The 19,831-nt window shown below is 37.9% G+C and overlaps 1 protein-coding gene across 1 annotated transcript in view; it reads right to left on the bottom strand.

The window, feature by feature from the left end:
- LOC114239822 (neuropeptides capa receptor-like) overlaps positions 1-19,831 on the bottom strand; it is a 102,229-nt gene that overhangs the window by 73,589 nt on the left and 8,809 nt on the right. Inside the window, exon 3 of the mRNA XM_089739805.1 lies at positions 13,758-13,957. Within this exon, the coding sequence (XP_089595931.1) occupies positions 13,758-13,957 (200 nt within the window). The remainder of the gene's footprint in view (positions 1-13,757; positions 13,958-19,831) is intronic.

Here is a 19,831-nt window from a genome sequence, read left to right as displayed (position 1 = left end):
TAAAATGGCTTTTTAATCACAAAGACCCGAGTAGTAAGTTACAAAGATGGAGACTGAAACTCGAGGAATATGAGTATGAAATAATATATAGGAAAGGAAAATTTAATGCTGCAGATGCTCTTTCACGTTACCCGACTGAAAAAGCGGTACTAGTAAACCCTATAAATCCTGAACCTACTCCAGGACCCTCAGTGACCGACGACAACAGTCCCTTGTTTCCAGAGTCTGGAAATTCACCTGACTGCGATCACCTCCTAAACCCAGATGCCATACCCTCTCTAATAGGAAATCCAGGAGACCCACTTGATTTACCAGATGACCTCAGAGATCTGAACCTCGAAGGACTCGATGCTCCAGATCAACCTAATGAAAATCCAACTCCTAATCTTCCTCCGACTCCTGACCCTAACCCTCCTAATATTTCTAATGACATAATCGATCCTCTGAATAGTCCCAACTTGAGGTCAGAAACATATTCAGAATTCCTTAAAATCATAACTGATAGGAATTACAACCCTAACACCAAAATTATAGAACATAATGGAAATTTACTAGACTCGCCGCACAAACATATAATTATTCCTACATCCATAGACTTAGACGAATCAATACCTTATACAGAAAACATTATCGATAGCTTTGAAGACAAAGAACAATTTCTAAGAAAAGAAAGAACGTTAAACTCATTTTTAACACACCCTAAACAACAAAAAACTTACTATTTTATTACTACTACTTGTTTACGAAAGTTTATCATTTTGACCAATCTTCATACACGGACATATTCGAGAGCTTGAAAGCGCTCAGAAATGAACTTATCCTGTTATTGAGCGAAAATGATAATGCTATCTCTATTTCCGATTTTAAGACCCCCTTTGACAAACATCATTTCATTAAAATTTTCAACATGATTCTTTATCTCTTTAACAACACTAACATCGAAATGCACATTTATCATAATAATATACGCTATCCGACTCTACGCGAAATAAAACAAATTTTGAAAGATAATCACGACTTACCCATTGCTGGTCATCTAGGCGGTACTAGAATGCTTAAAAGGATTCAAGAAAAGTATTATTGGAAGGGCATGCGTAGTGACGTCGAAAATTACGTCAAATCGTGTAAATTGTGCCAAGAAAACAAGGCGCTGCGCAAAGTTTCACGTGCACCGATGCAAATCACAACTACGTCATCAACTCCATTTCAAAGACTAGCTCTGGACATAGTTGGTCCCTTACCAGATTCCGGCCCTGCGAGACTTAAATATATTCTAACCTTACAAGATGACCTTACTAAGTATTCTATAGCTTATCCGACCCGTTCCACTACAGCAGAGGAAACTTGTGAGTGCCTCTTACATTTTATTTCACTCTTTGGCATACCAAAGGCAATTTTAACAGACCAAGGGACTAATTTCACATCAGAACTCTTTAAGAAAACCTGCAACTTTTTAAAAATCAAACAGCTTTGGTCGAGTCCCTATCACCCACAAACTCAGGGCGCGCTAGAACGCAGCCATTCAACTTTAAAGGAGTACCTGAAATCATTTGTTAATGAAGATCAAGATAACTGGCATCGCTACGTCTACACCGCCATGCTATCTTATAACACTAGTGTTCATAGTACGACAAACTACACCCCTTACGAATTGTTATTCGGTCACAAACCTTACTTACCTGATTCCATCTATGAATCTACTCCCGATCCAACATACCCAGAGTATCTCAAAATGCTAACTCACAGACTAAAATTTTCAAGAGAGAAAGCGATTAAAAACGTACAGACTTCTAAGGAAAGATCGAAAGTATATTATGATAATCACTCACGACCTATGAAATACAAAGTAGGAGATCTAGTCTATCTCAGAAACCACTTACGCCTTAGAAAAGCACTCTCACCAACATGGAAAGGCCCGTATAAAATTCTACAAATACATAATAATAATACTGTAACCTTACTCATCAATAGAAGACATGTTACACACCATTTCGATCAAATTAAACCTGCAACATCATCTAACTGAATGTAAATATTATTATAAACGTTAGTTTAATTTCTATGTTTTGGTTACAGCGTACTTGTATACGGTGATCCCGATTTTGTGAAAAGGGTCAACTCAAGCATCGGCCTATATTTTGATCCGGTCGGTTCAATAAAAATAACTAACGAACATCTAAGTATAATGATACCTGTAGATATATCTTTTATAAAGCCTCACCTAGACAATATAAACGCGTTTATAAGTCTGACACGTACTCTATGTAACAAAAGTCAAACATTTGTACAAAATGAATGCGAAACTGTTATTCAACCCCTTGAAGTCAGATATGCAGACATGCTCAGAGATTTCGACTCATTCTCTCATCTCCTCAATCATAAAACTAAACGGTCCGCATGGTTTAATATTGTTGGAACCGGGTTAAAGCATTTATTCGGCACCATGGATGAAGACGACGCTATTCGTTACGACAACGCTGTTCAAACCCTACAAAAGGACCAAAAAGAACTAGCAAACCTTATGAAACAAAACATTGTCATTTCTACTTCCACTCTTAAAGTATTCAATGAAACTATCAAAAACCTCGTAGCCAACGAAAAATCTTTGAACAGCGCTGTCAACTGGTTATTGGAAACATCAAAAAACTTGACTAAAGAGTCTTCTGAATTAAATATTAGAATTAAAATAATGGAAGTTGTTTATATGTTAGAAAATAGTATAATCACTTTATCATTTAAACTAGAAGACATTGCTAACGGTTTAATGTTCAGTAAGAATAACGTGCTTTACCCTGCTATATGTTCTCCTCAACAACTATATAACGATTTAGTGGATAATTATAGATTCCTTCCCAGTTCTAGAGAACTTCCAATACATTTAAACCCAAGTAATATTCATATATTAATGGATGTATCTAGCTTAAGTACATTTTATGAGAATAACAAGATCATATTTGTTGTCAAAATACCTTCAGTTAACCCCTTAGAATTAAGTATGTATCGCGTATTACCTTACCCATTGTCATTTAAAAATGAATCTTATATTACTATTATCCCTACTACTAATTATATTGCGTTTTCAAGAGACAGAAGTCAATATTGTCATTTTAATGATTTAAGTAAATGTAAATCAATATCTCAAAATTATATTTGTAAAAATGTTAACATCCTGTCTAGCATAACCTACCCTATATGTGAAAGCGAAATTGTTACAAAGACACCAATATCCATTCCTGATAGTTGTTCGATTAAAACAATAAAAAGAGATATTGAAGTATGGCAGGAACTAAGCGGAAACAAATGGATATTTGTAATGTCAAAGGCTGCAAAGTTGTCAATCGATTGTCCTGATAAAAATATTTACGAAACTAATATTTGTGGCACCGGAATTGCTGAGATCCCGCACGGCTGTATAGGATATTGCAATGGTATCCAAATACCATCTAGAAAGAACGTTAAAATAAAAATAAGTCACATTACCAGCGACTTCGACATTATCAGATACCATTCAAACCTTCTAAATAATTCTAATTCAGCCGTGCCCTTACCTAGAACTCATCTCAAACATACTAGCCTCGATTCATTAATTACCTATAAAGACAACTTTGAAACCCTTAACACTAAGCTTAACAAGATCATTGAAAAACCTCAAGTACTTATAAGTGACGATAATCATTATAATTCATTATCTCTAATTGTATACACTATTGTAATAGTTTTAAGTCTAGCTTTAGTTTATAAACTTTATAAGATCAGCAACCGTTGCATCCCTTCTAGATTCAACCCTTCCCATAACTCGAATGCCTCTCCAGATCCAGAATCACCTCCTATCTCTAGTAATCCTAGAATCCGCATCCATACATAAACTTCACCATTAAGGGTGTAAGTTTAGTCCTGGTCGGGGGGCTGTTATGATGCCCTCTGGTTCCTAGCTTTCCTTTCGTCATCACCTTTCCCGAACAGCATCAGCAGTTATGATCCTTTATTAGAGAACAATCCCCTCCCTATCCAGTCAGTCCTATTCCTAATTCCACACGGCATGGTTGCCGTCATTAATCGTGAAATCTTTATATATTCATTTTTCGTCAATAAAAATCTTTTTTTAAAAAGATAATTTGTTAATTCCGTATAACAGAACGCGGTTCGAAAAGTTGAAAATTCTTTTACACTGGCTTTTTCTATTGCAAGCAATTTACTGGTTACAATTGACGGGTTTTTCTCATCTCCTCGGGTGATTTTTGAATCGTTTCTATTAAGAAATCTTTTAAATATAAATATATTTCATGCCGAAACGTCATTCTTTCTATTCTAGCATTAACATTGTTTGGCCAAAAATAAAATTCTCATTTTCTTTCTTTTTTTGCCTTGTCATTTTGTGAACGTTGAAAAAAAAATAATTGCTTTATGCCAATTTTCAGTGCGAAAGGTTTATTCGTGGATTTTTAAATGCGAATACGAATATTGCGGCATACGACACGTTTTTTTAACATTTCAGCCGTTCTTTGAAAAAATATGAGCGTATCGGTCATCGTTCTCGTCGAACCCGTCGCTTGCGACGAAGGGCTCGGCGAGTAAAAAAACCTACAGACACAGCCCATTGAGTTTCTCGCCAGATCTTCTCAGTGGGTCGCGTTTCCGATCCGGTGGTAGATTCTGCGAAGCACGGCTCTTGCTAGGGTTCGTGTTAGCAGCGTCGTCAGGTTTGAGCCCCGTGAGCTCACCTACTAGTTCGGTGAATCTAGAACACCTAACGCATAAATGGCCGAAGGAACACAGCAACTACTAAATAGCTACTAGAGTTGGAAGACATCACACAGCAGTCATGCACCTTCAGCCATGAAATTGTATTGTTAAGTTAAGTGGTTACTGGAGCCCATAGACATCTACAACGTAAATGCGCCACCCACCTCAAGATATAAGTTCTAAGGTCTCAGTATAGTTACAACGGCTACCCCACCCTTCGAACCGAAACGCATTACTGCTTCACGGCGGAAAATAGGCGGGGTGATGGTACTTACCCGGGCTGAAAGCAAAAATCTTTGTGCAAATCTGATGATTCTGAATATAAAACTTAATGATAGTTTTTTTTCTAGGTGGATGTTGGTATTCACGACACTCAGTCGACAATTACAGGTAGGCAGTGTTATATCCACGAGGTACCTGTTATATCCACTTAGGGCAGTGTTTCCCAAACTTTTTTTGTCCTCGTATCTCCTCATAAAACTTTTCATTTATGGGTAGGTACTCTACACATGATAACTTCATACCTGCTACTATAAACGCGTATTATTTCACTTTTAACGGACACAAACATAAAAGCGATAAGCAAACAAATGCACTGTACGAACCTAACATTTTTAATCTTGTTACTAGTTTTAAGGTTTAATTCTGTATCCAGGTCAGGACTCGACTTCCTCGATTGTATAAATAAATGTTATTTTCAGTTAATTAAATTTCTTTTTTAAAAAGGCTCTCGTCTGAATCCTTATAACAGTACCCTCAATGGGACCACAGAGCTAAAGGATCGCCGTTCTAGAAGAGCAATAAAAAAACGAGCCAATTGAAAGTAAAACGTATTTCATTTTGATACTTTATATTGTATTTTGATAATATGATATGTCATATTATAACAAAAAGTCAAATTTAATAACGAAATTATGACTTATGATACTTTTTTTATAGTTTAGATGGGTGGACGAGCTCACCGCCCACCTGGTGTTAAGTTGTAACTTAGCCGTTGTAACTACACTGAGACCTTAGCAGATATGTCTCGCGTCATGATAATCGCCTTATCGTTGCCGCCGCTGACTACTCCCCGAATCCTGATCATGCAGGAGCCAGTCACCGTCGACGCCCTAGACACGTCCTTACGGATCCATCAGATCCAATAACCTTTGCATTAGATGCCTTCAGCTCTAATACTAGGGGCAGGCTTAGGGACCCCGGTAACCGTACTCGTCGAACTCGACAAAGAGGTCGACGTGCAACCTAACCCATGCATCAGCCCGCTGAGTTTCTCGCCGGATCTTCTCAGCGGGTCGCGATTCCGATCCGGTAGTAGATTCATTCGCGAAACAATTGCTCTTGAGTTGTTAGGTCTCCTTCGGAGGCGCTCGGGCAGTTGTTAGCAAATCCCACCCCTCTTGGCTGAGCCTTTGCTCGCCCACCTGTCCTGGTGAAACTGGAAAGGCCTTCGGGCCACCAGTAAACTTTCAATCATAAAAAAAAAAAGATATGTCTCATGGTGGGTGGCGCATTTACGTGCACCACCCTTCAAAACGAAACGCTTTTCTGTCGGTAAACCAAAAACAGATACCGGGGATGCGTACCAAGTGTAAATTTACACGTAACAAGTAGAAAACACGTTCAAGAGAAACATAAACTAAAATTAATTAATTTTAATCTAAAACTCAAACGTTTACTTATTTAAATTAAGATGAGAAACGAAACCATTGCTCCACGCATTTTCGGTAAATAATTTTCTGTTACCTAAATCGATCTCAGGGGATTAACTAATCTTTAAGGACCACAAATAAATCAAACCCACAAAAAATATAATTTGCGTAATTACTGGTGGTAGGACCTCTTTTGAGTCCGCGCGGGTATGTACCACCCTATTTCTGCCGTGAAGCAGTAATGCGTTTCGGTTTGAAGGGTGGGGCAGCCGTTGTAACTATATTTGAGACCTTAGAACTTATATCTCAAGGTGGGTGTGGTGCATTTACGTTGTAGATGTCTATGGGCTCCAGTAACCACTTAACACTAGGTAGGCTGTGAGCGTCCACCCATCTAAGCAATAAATAAAAAATGTAGCAATAAATCTAAAAAATATACTGGTAACATTGATACACTAAGCAGCTCTTTATTACAAACTATTTTGGAGCAGAATGAAACAGGCTCAAGCTTTCAAGGCTACTATAGTATGCCTTTTGCTCTTTATAGCAGTTGAAGTTATAAAAATAAATTCAATTTCATTTCGTAACTAGCTGTCTCGATGATTTTTTCTGATTTGATTATGATAAATTGTAGTATATTACAATTTATATTATAAAAAAATATATTTTTTGTTTTTGTCTAAACACAGAGTGCATAGATTATGTCAGCATCGGTAACTAACAAGAAAAATACTCAATTTATTTTAAAATCCCTATAGGCATCGCAATAGACGCAAAATCATTTGATTTCCCATGTGGGTGTTCAAAGCGCTTTCATAAAAGAACAAAAGTTCCCTAATTTTCCTCGGAATAAAAGGAATTATTCCTATCGATAATCATCGATGGATTTACGATTGAAAGATATTAAAAGGGATGTAATTTTGGAGAAAATTTTTTTCTATGGCATACTTGAATGAGTTTAAAAAATAATTTTAAACTAGTGGTCCCGCAGTAGTCGAAATTCGACTGTAATTAATGGAATTTATAAGTTTCAACATTATTATGGTCCTATTGTTACAGATTTCGCCAAGACTATACATAGGCTGCACTAAAAGTATCGGGAATGGAATATTTCCACTGTTCCTGTCATATTAAAATCTTTTTAATTGAAAACTCCTTGGTTTTAAAAATCGAATACCATTTATTTATTTAAAAAAAGATTCTCGGTCTTGTCACGAGGTTTTGTCAAACTTGTTTAGTCGTTGAGAAAATGGAATTGACTCGAGAAAATTCAAGAGCGATGATTTATTATGACTTTCGAAGTGGTTTAACACAAAAACAGTGTGTTGACCGGATGATTTCTGAATTTGGTGATGAAGCCCCATCCAAAACCACAATTTATCGCTGGTTTGCTGAGTTTCAACGTGGACGTGTCAAGCTCAGTGATGATGCCCGTCAAGGTCGTTCAAAAACTGCAGTCACCCAAGAAAACGTTGATGCTGTGCGTAAGCTGATTGAGGAAGATCGACATGTGACATACCGCGAAATTCAGGCAACTTTAGACATTGGCATGAGTCAAATACAAATAATCTTGCATGAACAATTACGTGTAAAAAAGTTGTTTTCCCGATGGATACCGCATTCGCTCTGTGAAGAGCAAAAAGCGGCTCGCGTTACTTGGTGCGTCAGAACTCTCGAAAAATTCCACGCAGGATCCTCAAATGCTGTATACAACATTGTATCAGGTGACGAATCCTGGATATACGCGTACGAACCCGAAACAAAAAACCAGTCACGAGTTTGGGTGTTCGAAAATGAGTTAAAGCCAACAAAAATTGTTCGTTCACGGAGTGTAGCAAAAAAATGGTGGCCACGTTTGTGGCCGGCCATGTTACGACTATTCCTCTTGAGGGACAAAGAACGGTTAATGCAGAATGGTATGCTAGCATTTGTTTGCCACAAGTCGTTTCTGAACTCCGTAAAGAGAACTGCAACCGCCGCATCATCCTCCATCACGACAATGCGAGTTCTCACACCGCGCACAGAACAAAACCGTACAGCCCCGACCTAAGCCCTAATAATTTCTATACTTTCCCTAAAATAAAGAATAAATTGCGTGGACAGAGATTTTCATCACCTGAAAAAGCTGTGGACGCCTACAAAACGGCCATTTTGGAGACCCCAACTTCCGAATGGAATGGTTGCTTCAATGATTGGTTCCATCGTATGGAAAAATGTGTCAAATTTCGCGGAGAATACTTCGAAAAGCAATAAATACATTTTTAAATAGTAATGTTGTGTCACTTCGTTAACTCCCGAAATTTTCAGTGCCGCCCTCGTACTATAGAAAAATGCTGGTAATATTAAAGATAAACAATACTAACCTATTCTCAATTTGACTACAGACTTTAAGCAATAACAAAATTTTGACAATTAACAAAGAGTATTAATATGTGTGTGTGTCAAATACATGGTAGTGTGTGTAATGTTTTCTTTATTGATTTAATGTATCTTTTATGCATTTTTTTTTTTAAATATTAGCATTGTGCACTTCTACGCTATATTCTCTATATGTGTGGAAAATTTCATACTCCTCCGTCCGCGCAATTTTCGTAAAAAGGGATACAAAGTTTTTGCTTCACGTATTAATATATAGATAACGGACTTTTAGGTAATTACATTTGCATCCTACGGCACTTTCTCGAGGTTTTCTTACTAAGTAGCTTAACCTTTTGAATCCTCAAATCGTTTGCCTGTGTCAATTACTTACGCGTCCCTACTTTCTGTCTTTTATTAAACAGATTGAAAGTTAAATCGTTAAAAAACAGCGCCGGCGCTTGCCTTTCCAACACACAGAGGACACAATGAGATCTTAGTACAAAGACATTGAATTAATGTAACTACAGTTAAAGTAATGTCTTCATGCCTTCCCACCACACAGAGGACACGATGAGAACTTAGTACAAAGACATTAAAATAATGAAACTACAGATAAAGTAAAGTCTTCAAGAACTTTCTGATTATCGTATTTTTTGGCCCTTGTTAAAGTTACAATTTCGGACAAATTACAGTAGGCAGACCAGACTAGTTGGATATTCTTTTGAAAATAGTGCCGAAACCATAATCATTACGAGATATGAAAAAACGGAACTAAAGTATGATCATGGGCAGACTATAGTGTTTTAACACGTTGACTGCAGTGTAGGTCACCGGTGCCCTACATGGCGTGGCCTACATTTTTCCTTCCTATTCAAAGTATTCGGCTACCCTTTACCGTAAGCACCAGGTGGGCTGTGAGCTCATCCACCCATCTATGCATAAAAAAAATAAAAAATATGCTATTCTTTCATCATCTGAGAAAAGGTCTAAGGTATTTTGAACGAGTAAGATGTCAAAACGTATGGAATGAAAATCATAAAAGCATAATTAAATGATTAAATTAGTTTTTGTCTACGACTCTTAACACCGACCCGGTCCGTGGGGAGTTGGAATAGAATAGTTGGAAAAAAATACTCATGAAAATACTCCATTTAGCGAATTTTATACTCACAGTAACTCATTTTAATGCGACATAGTATTATTGTAGCATCGTAGCTAAATACTAATAATATTTCCATTCAAATCGATTTTTAAATTATGAACAGTTTTAAGATGACTTGTTATATCTGAAATTTTTACCCTAACGAAAGGTTAACACGATTTAATGCTTTTTAATAAGTTTTTATGAAATGACATCTTAAATTAGATATATAATAAAAGAAAATAGAGTATGGTTACATTTTATTGGAGATTTATGGTGAATGTCAGGCCGGCTATAAAACTCATACCTAATCCCTGTGTAGCATAATAAGAGGATATGCTATGCCGACCCTACATGATATGAGATAAAGGCAAGAAGAAGGAAGTTTACACTTTCTTGAAGCAATTCTTTAAAATCGGACTTAAATCAAGTGGACGACCGTAAAATTTTTCAAGTTTATAATCACAAAAGAAAATGTAAAAATAAAGACAGAAAAAAACTAAGATTTATTTTTTACTAGCGCCCTCGCTTCGCTTCGGAAACTGTAATTTATTATTGATTTCTTCACTATTTAATGGATGTTACTATACGTATAAACCTTCCTCTTCAATTACTCTATCTATTAAAAAAACCCGCATCAAAATCCGTTGCGTAGTTTTAAAGATTTAAGCATACATACATAGACATACATAGACAGACATAGGGACAAAGGAAGCGACTTTGTTTGATACTATGTAGTAACAACTTGATATACGTACGTATCGAGTGACATCGAGACAACACGAGCACGTCTGTCAATATAAAATACGACGGCAAACCGCAATAATCAAATTCTTCTCTGAAATACATTTTCAATTCAGTAAAACGACTATAAATGAAAATCTGATTCTTTTTCTATTACGCTGGATCGATCTTGTAGTCACCCGATGAGGTCAGAGGTCCTGGGAGTAACCGATTCAAGCGATAGGCTACTTCTACTACTACTATCGACGCCGTCTTTTTTTTTATTGCTTTGTTAGGTGGACGAACTCACAGCTCACCTGGTGTTAAGTGGTTACTGGACCCCATAGACATCTACAACGTAAACGCGCCACCCACCTTGAGATATAAGTTCTAAGGTCTCGAATATAGTTACAACGGCTGCCCCACCCTTCAAACCGAAACGCATTACGGCTTCACGGCAGAAATAGGCGGGGTGGTGGTACCTACCCGTGCGGACTCACAAGAGGTCCTATCACCAGTAACTACGCAACTTATAATTTTGCGGGTTTGATTTTTATTACACGATGTTATTCCTTCACCGTGGAAGTCAATCGTGAGCATTTGTTGAGTACGTATTTCATTAGAAAAATTGGTACCCACCTGGGATTCGAACACCGGTGCATCGCTTCAACACGAATGAATCGGACGTCTTATCCTTTAGGCCACGACGACATCAAATGCCACTACAAATGAGTCACGGCTCCTTATATTTGTGAAACTACCAGACGCTCAGCGAAGTCGGACTCGCAGGGATAAAACCGGCGAGCATCTGTCCGACAACGGCGAGGGGCGGCTAGTCCATGTCAAATGAAATCGGTTTTAATTTGAGGTCACATTTCTTTTCCGTTCGACACTCGTCGATAGTATGGCGCCATTGAGATACTCAGGCGTCTAATGGGGCTGTCTAGGCTCTCCATACGCAGATCCCATAGGATGAAGTCATTTTGTACGAAGCGAGGAGCATAGGCGATGGCACCCGCTACACAGCGTCTTGCAGCCTGTGAATTCGGTTAAGGCATAGCACGCCGGGGCAGCATAAGTGAACTGCGAGCGAATGTACGTCTTATATACGCAGAACTTCGAACGGAGCCTTAAATTGGACGCGATAATGAGGTACAGGAGATAACGCATGATACCCGCCTGTGTAGCCACATTGTTCAGGTATGGTCAAATTGTGAGATGGCTTCCGATAGTCATCCCAAGGTATTTCACCGCGGAAATCCATTCGACGCCTCTCCGAGTAACAATAGCAGGGGCCGAACCAGTATGCTTCCCACGTATGTGTGATTGCTTGAGCCTTCAACATATTCAGACTTTCAGACTCCAGTCCTTGAGCGACGCGGGGAAGGTAACGCTAGATTGACGAATTAATTGCCGGTATCGCAATTTGAATGCTACCATCTTGAAACTTGAGATTGGACTATCTTTCGCATTTAATAAAGGCTGCCCCAAACGGAACACATGAACAACACGCAAACCACATTCTATTGAACTATGTAAAAAAAAGCGTTGTGATTTCTTTAATATTTTTTTTTATTGCTTATTCGGGTGGACGAGCTCACAGCCCACCTGGTGTTAAGTGGTTACTGGATCCCATAGACATCACGCAAATGCGCCACCCACCTCGAGATATAAGTTCTAAGGTCTCAAGTATAGTTACAACGGCTGCCCCGCCCTTCAAACAAAAGATAACATTTTTATATTTTATATCAACATTGATTGAATTTCAAAATAAAAATATACAACAAACACATTTTAGCATCTCAAACAAACTCTTGTACAATAACATAATGGAGTTAGGTTAAAGGTCACGTTGTATTGAGAATTACGATGAATGTCTGTGAAGAGCTTTTATATAAATAAAAGAAAAATACACATAAATAAGATAACTACGAACATAAATCTTAGAAAAGGTTTTATCAGCTTGTAGGTAATAAATACGTCCTATTTGCCGCCAATTGCAGTTATTCATAGACCGACATCGATGCGCTCTAGGGTAAAATATAATTAAGCCAGCTCGTTTTAATTAAGACGCGCCATTATATTTAAATTAATTGTTATCTATATATATAAAAGAAAGTCGTGTTAGTTACACTATTTATAACTCAAGAACGACTGAACTGATTTGGCTGAAAATTGGTGAGGAGGTAGCTTAGATCCAGGAGAAGGACATAGGTTACTTTTTATCACACTCCCGTGGGACTTGACATAAAACGTGGTAACTATAACAAAACGCAACTGACAGCTAAACGTAATATATTCTATGGTTAATTGTGTTAATTAAAGTAGAATTTTGAAGTTGACTGGTTGATGTGTTTGAAACAAACCGTGTGGCGGAACAAAGTTCGCCGAGTCCGCTAGTTTAGTATATAACGACATTTTTAATTTAAAAATTTGTTAAATTCTAACAATAAGATAATACGATCTGCTATTTTTTTCAAAATGTCAACACAATTACACGAGTTTCCATAATTTATTTCGGTATAAATGTTTTAATCCTCTGATTAAGTAGCTCAAAAATTATTAAATGATTACCGTAGTAATAGACCTTGCGATGTAAATTCCGCCATAGACCTTTTTTTTCCTACCTAAGCTAATGGTCTTGAGCGACCATTTCAGCGTAACCCTAACAAGTAGGTGAGCTCACGAGGCTCAAACCTGACGACGTTGCTAACACTAACCCTAGCAAGAGCCGTGCTTCACAGAATCTACCACTGGATCGGAAACGCGACCCACTGGGTAGATCCGGCGAGAAACTCAGTGGGCTGTGTCTGAGGGTTAATTTACTCGTTGAGCCCTTCATCGCAAGCGACGGGTTCTACGAGAACGATGATCGGTGCTTGGGGTACCTAAAAGAACCGTTAGTGGATCGGGAGGTTCCGAAATGACGTGTTTTGGGCGACGTCGACTGTTTACCATTCTGTCCGCAGGATCGGAAATGTAGTTTCCGATACACCTTGAGACATTATGTCGTCGATTTAGCTGAATCACAAAGCTTGTATACCTACCCTTGCGAGCTTATAATGTGCCCTACCATCAGTTAAAAATACACAACCTAGAAGAAAATCGAATGAACTTAACATATAAAATGTGCAACTTACTTGGCGGGTAATCTCGGTAGGTGATATCGGTGTAGACAGCAAAAGGCGAAGCACAGACGATGGATATGATCCACAGAATGAGAATGATCCTTGAAGCGCGAGTGAGGCCGGCCATCGCGTATACGTGCAGAGGGTGACATATCGCCAGGTAGCGTTCCAGCGAGAACGCCGATATAGTCAGGACCGAAACGTACGTAGCCCTGAAAGAAAATATTGATTATTCAAAATCCTTGGTATACGTACAACAGTCCTATCTATACGTATTCCTATTGTGTTATTCTAAATTCGCTTTAACCATTTGACTGCAGTGTAGGTCACCGGTTCTCTACCGGGCACACTGAAGTAATTATGTCGATTTCTGTTACAATTTTGTTTTATTGCTGAGATGGGTGGACGAGCTCACAGCCCACTTGGTGTTAAGTGGTTACTGGAGCACATAGACATCTACGACGTAAATGCGCCACCCACCTTGAAATATAAGTTCTAAGGTCTCAAGTAAAGTTACAACGGCTTCCCACCCTTCAAACCGAAACGCATTACTGCTTCACGGCAGAAATAGGCAGGGGTGGAGGTACCTACCCGCGCGAACTCTCAACAGATTCAACCACCAGTAAACTCACAAGAAGTCATACCACCAGTAAAAAGGCCATCACTAACCAACAACCACTAAGGCGCCGGAATATCTAGTAGACTCTGGGATAAACGAATCCGCAGATACTAAGAATAAATCTATTTCTATGAGACCCAAAATACTAAAACACACGTTAAAAACAAAAGAAGGCAAAGGACAATGCCCATTTTCTATGGACGTTTGGGCCCCTAAAAAAAGTTGTCCTGTCATGATGGTTTTAACTTAATTTGATAGACAAAGAAATATCGTTTCATATTCAGAAAACGATTTTTATATTCTCACCCAGGCTTAAGAGAAATCTGTTTTTTTCTGCAGCTAAAATTAAGTTGTTAATTGTTTTCTTCGAAATCAATAATTGCTCTCATCATTATTTACAGTATTAAATAATTTAATTGTGGTTAATGTTGCTAGAAATAAGCCCTTACGTACATTTTATTATTATTATATCCTCATAATAATAATAAAATGAAATGAAAATCCGGAAGCCGGCAACGATATTGTCGTTGTTGTTTTTAAATTCACCAATAAGCAGGCAAAGAGCGTAGCCTATACAGCCTAGCCTGTCGAAGTTATATATTTTTTATGTCAATAAAAAGCCGGTGTATCTCTTTTTATTGCTTTTTGGGAGTTTTGTCGTCAACTCAATGAATACCACATTGACTGAGCATGAGCTTACGCAGACCTTTTATACACAATATTACAAATACAAATAATATAAATTACACAATAAACTATTAAAAAAACATTAAAATAAAAATTCAAGTGACGCTTCACTCGGGTTGCTGCCAAAACTCTCTGGTCATATATAATAAGAATAGAGTAATGGTAGGCCATTGATATTTTTACTAATGGAATCATTAATATCTAAAAATATTAAATAATTCATGGTTTTAAGTAATAATTATTATTACAATAAATATTGAATTGAACAAAAATAAACTAAGAAGCCTGTGAATTATAAGCATTAGCTATTTTTTTTAATTTGTCGTTCAAGTCACAAACGACTCTTTCGTTTGACAGCATATAGGTTTGCTATAAGGCTGTATGAGCTAAGCCCTTTGCCTATTGGCGAAGTTAAAAACTATGGCATGGATAGTTTTGGGATGTTATCAATTAAGTAATTTATTTTTTTGGAAAACAATGCCAGGTTGAAAGAAATGTTGATACATAAACTAAACAACGTGAAAAAATAAGGCATAGTTTTTCAAGTACAAATAGTTTTGACATAAAGTTGGCCCACTTTTGGGCATTGTCCTTTGGGAAATCCAGGCGTTTGGTTACAAAAATCTACATATTAATTACTTCAGTGCGCAACGTAAGGCACCGGTGGCAATCAAAGGGTTAAGCGATTATTTCTTAAGACTGTTAGATTCGGTGCGTTATACTTGTCACCTCAACCATTTCTAACTTGTTTCTTTTCTAACTTGGAGTTTATCCGAAGCTGGGACATAGGTGGTTGAGCGACATAGGATTTTGTTGGTTCGGCTCCTAATATTGGAGTGTATATCCCGCCCACATTCTCAACGTTTAGGTAGAATTCTAACGATTTCACCCGGACGCAAGAGAATTTAAAATATTTTTTCTTCCAACCTTTCAAATTGAACACTTCAAACAGTAATTTGTTGTTATCTATACCTACTTCTATACTACTTAATATTATAAAGCTGAAGAGTTTGTTTGTTTGGACGCGCTAATCTCAGGAACTACTGGTCAGGTGGTTAGACAAAATCTTTCAGTGTTAGATAGCCCATTTATCGAGGAAGTCTATAGGCTATATAACATCATGCTAAGATCAAAACAAGCGGAGCACCAATAAATAATGTTTCAAAATCGAGGTTTTTTCCCTTTTGAGAGCTTCCGCCGCGTGCGCTGCAGAAACGGTTAAAGTTTCGCTAAAATAATGTGAGAGAGAATTGTTCCCCTTTAAAAGATCTAAAAAAAGTCCACGACAGCATATGTCTATATGTTAAGGTTGGCTCACTATAGCCTTTTTTATGCGAACCAAATTTGTTCTAAAATAAGGCATTATTTGTGAACGCGGACGAAGTCGCGGGCAAAAGCTAGTGAATTATAAGGCTTACATACATTTTTTAACTTCGTGGAGATTATAGTAAGTATTCCTTTTCGTTTTCGCTAATCCTAGTCGTCAGTAATTGAAACGTTAAGATTAATAATAATAAAATTATCACAATAAACGTAAAGTTAAACCGTAAAAGTATCTTTAATTACCTATTATGTTCTTCGTAATTCTTTCAAGCAACACCTTTGGAATGCTTTCAATGGCAAATGTTTAAAACGGCTCATCTGGAGACTAGTCGTAATTGCTCAAGGACATCAGTAATGCTAAGGTCATAAACAAACCGCGCACTACGTGAGTAATGACATTGTCTTTGCGTCAAACTAAACTTAAAATAATATTTCTATTAGGTTTTCGAAGTGCCTCATTTTTCGGTCTATTTACATTTTCATATATACTCGTAATAAATATTAGAGTAATTTATTGAAAAGTCTAACATTTTAATATTCGTAGAATATCTACACAGTTTTATGAAAGTGTAAATTGTTCTCGAAAAGTTACTCGATAAGTGCTAACTTTTATATGATTAATCTAGGACCGTTATTACAATTGGGACCTCTATAATGTCTCAATGTGAGGCACAGCATCATGCGTAAGCATTAAAATATTTAGTATTCAGATCATTTTAGTTAGATGTCTTTCATGCGATGACATCGTGTCACACAACAAACCGGTCACCGTCCTCGCCGAACCCGTCGTTTGCGACGAAGGGCTCGACGAGTAAATTAACCCATAGACACAGCCTACTCAGTTTCTCGCCGGATCTTCTCAGTGGATCGCGTTTCAGATCCGGTGGTAGATTCTGCGAAGCAATGCTCCTGCTAGGGCCAGTGTTAGCCTCACACCGGTTTGAGCCCCGAGAGCTTACCTACACGTCAGGGTGAAGCTGAAATAGCCGCTCAAGGCTATCAGCATATGTAGCAGAAAAAAATAACATAGCAAATCTGCATATCCCTTCCTCCCCCTTCCTAATTGACTACGAACTAACCGCTAACTAATTCATTATTTAGATTTAAAGCCAGACGAAAGAAAACATAGATTCTGGAGCTTACAAAAAACTTGGAAGTCCTCGTGGCCTAAAGGATAAGACGTCCGGTGCATTCGTGTTGAGCAATACACGGGGTGTTCGAATCCCAGGCGGGTACCAATTTTTTTAATGAAATACGTACTCAACAAATGTTCACTATTGACTTCCACGGTGAAGGAATAACATCGTGTTATAAAAAATAAACCCGCAAATTTTAATTTGCGTAGTTACTGGTGGTAGGACCTCTAGTGAGTCCGCGCGGGTAGGTACCACCACCCTGCCTATTTCTGCCCTGAAGCAGTAATGCGGTTCGTTTTAAAGGGTGGGGCAGCCGTTGTAACTATAGTCGAGACCTTAGAACTTATATCGCAAGGTGGGTGGCGCATTTACGTCGTAGATGTCTATGGGCTCCAGTAACAACTTAACATCACGGTGGGCTGTGAGCTCGTCTACCCATCTATGCAATAAAAAAATAAAAAAACTGGAAATTCTCATTTAGGTAATCTTGGCGTTATTGGCTTTAGTTTGCGGCTCGTTATTACTACCTAATTCTTCAGATTTAGATCTGCACGGCAAAGCAGTCCTCGCTTGAGTCCTTTTTCTTCATTTTGGTTTTTCTGGCCGTTTAAAATGAATAAAAAAGCGTATGATAATGAAACTTTATCTATACTAATCTATACTATCTATATCTATACTAATATTATAAAGAGGAAAGATTTGTTTGTTTGTTTGTTTCGAATAGGCTCCGAAACTACTGGACCGATTTGAAAAATTATTTTTCCATTAGAAGCCGACATTGTCCCTGATGAACATAGGCTACTTTTTTTTATTATTTTTTTATTTTTATTTTTTTGGTTTCATGTGTGTTTTAATGTTTCCGAAGCGAAGCGAGGGCGGGTCGCTAGTTAATATGATAATGAAACATTTAATAGTCAATACAGTCGTACAGTAAGTATGTAGTATCTTTATTTTTTTTCTTTATAGAGCACTTGTGTTAAATAAAAATTAATTGCTTAAAACTACTCACGCGCCACATTTTCTGGATATTTTCAAGTTCCTACAACAACTATACCAAAACTACTCACAATTGAAAACATGGTTTAGGACATGTATGTACATATATACAAACACTGTTTTTTTATTTTTTTATATATTCAATTTACCGCTTACTTTAAACAATACCGCAGAGGTAAACGATATTTTAGAGGATTTTAGTTGAACTTAAATACATTGTATTGTCTCGTAAAACTACTGTAGATCCTCGTTTATGTGCGGTCTGAAGCTAGCTATGAAGCTAAGTTATTGACCGAAAAGCTTCGTCCTGGCAACATAGTTGCTTCGCCGTAAGAACTTTTTTTTTTTTTTTTCCTACCTAAGCTGATAGCCTTGAGAGGCTATGTCAGCGTAACCCTAACTTTAGTAGGTGAGCTCACGGGGCTCAACCTGACGATGTTGCTAACACGAACCCTAGCAAGAGCCGTGCTTCGCAGAATCTACCACCGGATCGGAAACGCGACCCACTGAGAAGATCCGGCGAGAAACTCAGTGGGCTGTGTCTGAGAGTTAATTTACTCGTCGAGCCCTTCGTCGCAAGCGACGGGTTCGACGAGAACGGTGACCGGTGCTTGAAGTACCTAAAAGCACCGTTAGTGGATCGGGAGGATCCGAGATGACGTGTTTTGGGCGACGTCGACTGCTTTCCATTCTGTCCGCAGGATCGGGAATGTAGTTACCGGCGGCCACGATGAGAGGGTTCTCGTGTCGTGCCGCTTTATCGAAGTGGCGCCGTAAGCGCATTCCTTGGTATAAATACCGGTCGTAATCTAAAATGCACCAATCAGGTGAGGCAACTAAATCTTCACACCATAACCTACGCCAATGGTGGACAAACATTTTTAATGGCGGGCCAGAAAGCTTAAGAAATTCTAAAGGAGGGCCAGAATTATAGAAAAAATGCATTTTGTATTAAAGCCTTTTAATAAACAAAATACCTTTTACTTTTACGCCTAGTTAGGCGTGTGAGATGTGAGGCGTGTGATAGATAGGTGAAAAGAATGTTTTTTTTTTTTCAATAAATACCTGTGACAGACTGCCGAGATAATTATAATGATCAAACGTCAATTATAAGATAATGAAAGCTCAAAACACCCCTGACGAATTGGAACTTTCATTAAAAATTCGAAGATTTTCAATTATAAACGTCAGATTTTATTTTACGCGCCAAAACGCTGACTAGAATATTTAGGATGGATGGACTCTCGGCGGGCCGGATTAAATACTTCCACGGGCCGTACTTTGCCCATCACTGACCTACGCGAATCAGACACCCTTGGCTGTTT

This window comes from Bombyx mandarina, chromosome A1 (genome assembly GCF_030267445.1).
Source record: "Bombyx mandarina strain Sakado chromosome A1, ASM3026744v2".
In the NCBI taxonomy this organism is placed as follows: domain Eukaryota; kingdom Metazoa; phylum Arthropoda; class Insecta; order Lepidoptera; family Bombycidae; genus Bombyx; species Bombyx mandarina.
Note: the sequence above shows the minus strand (reverse complement) of the source record. Positions and strands in the feature narration are given on the sequence as shown.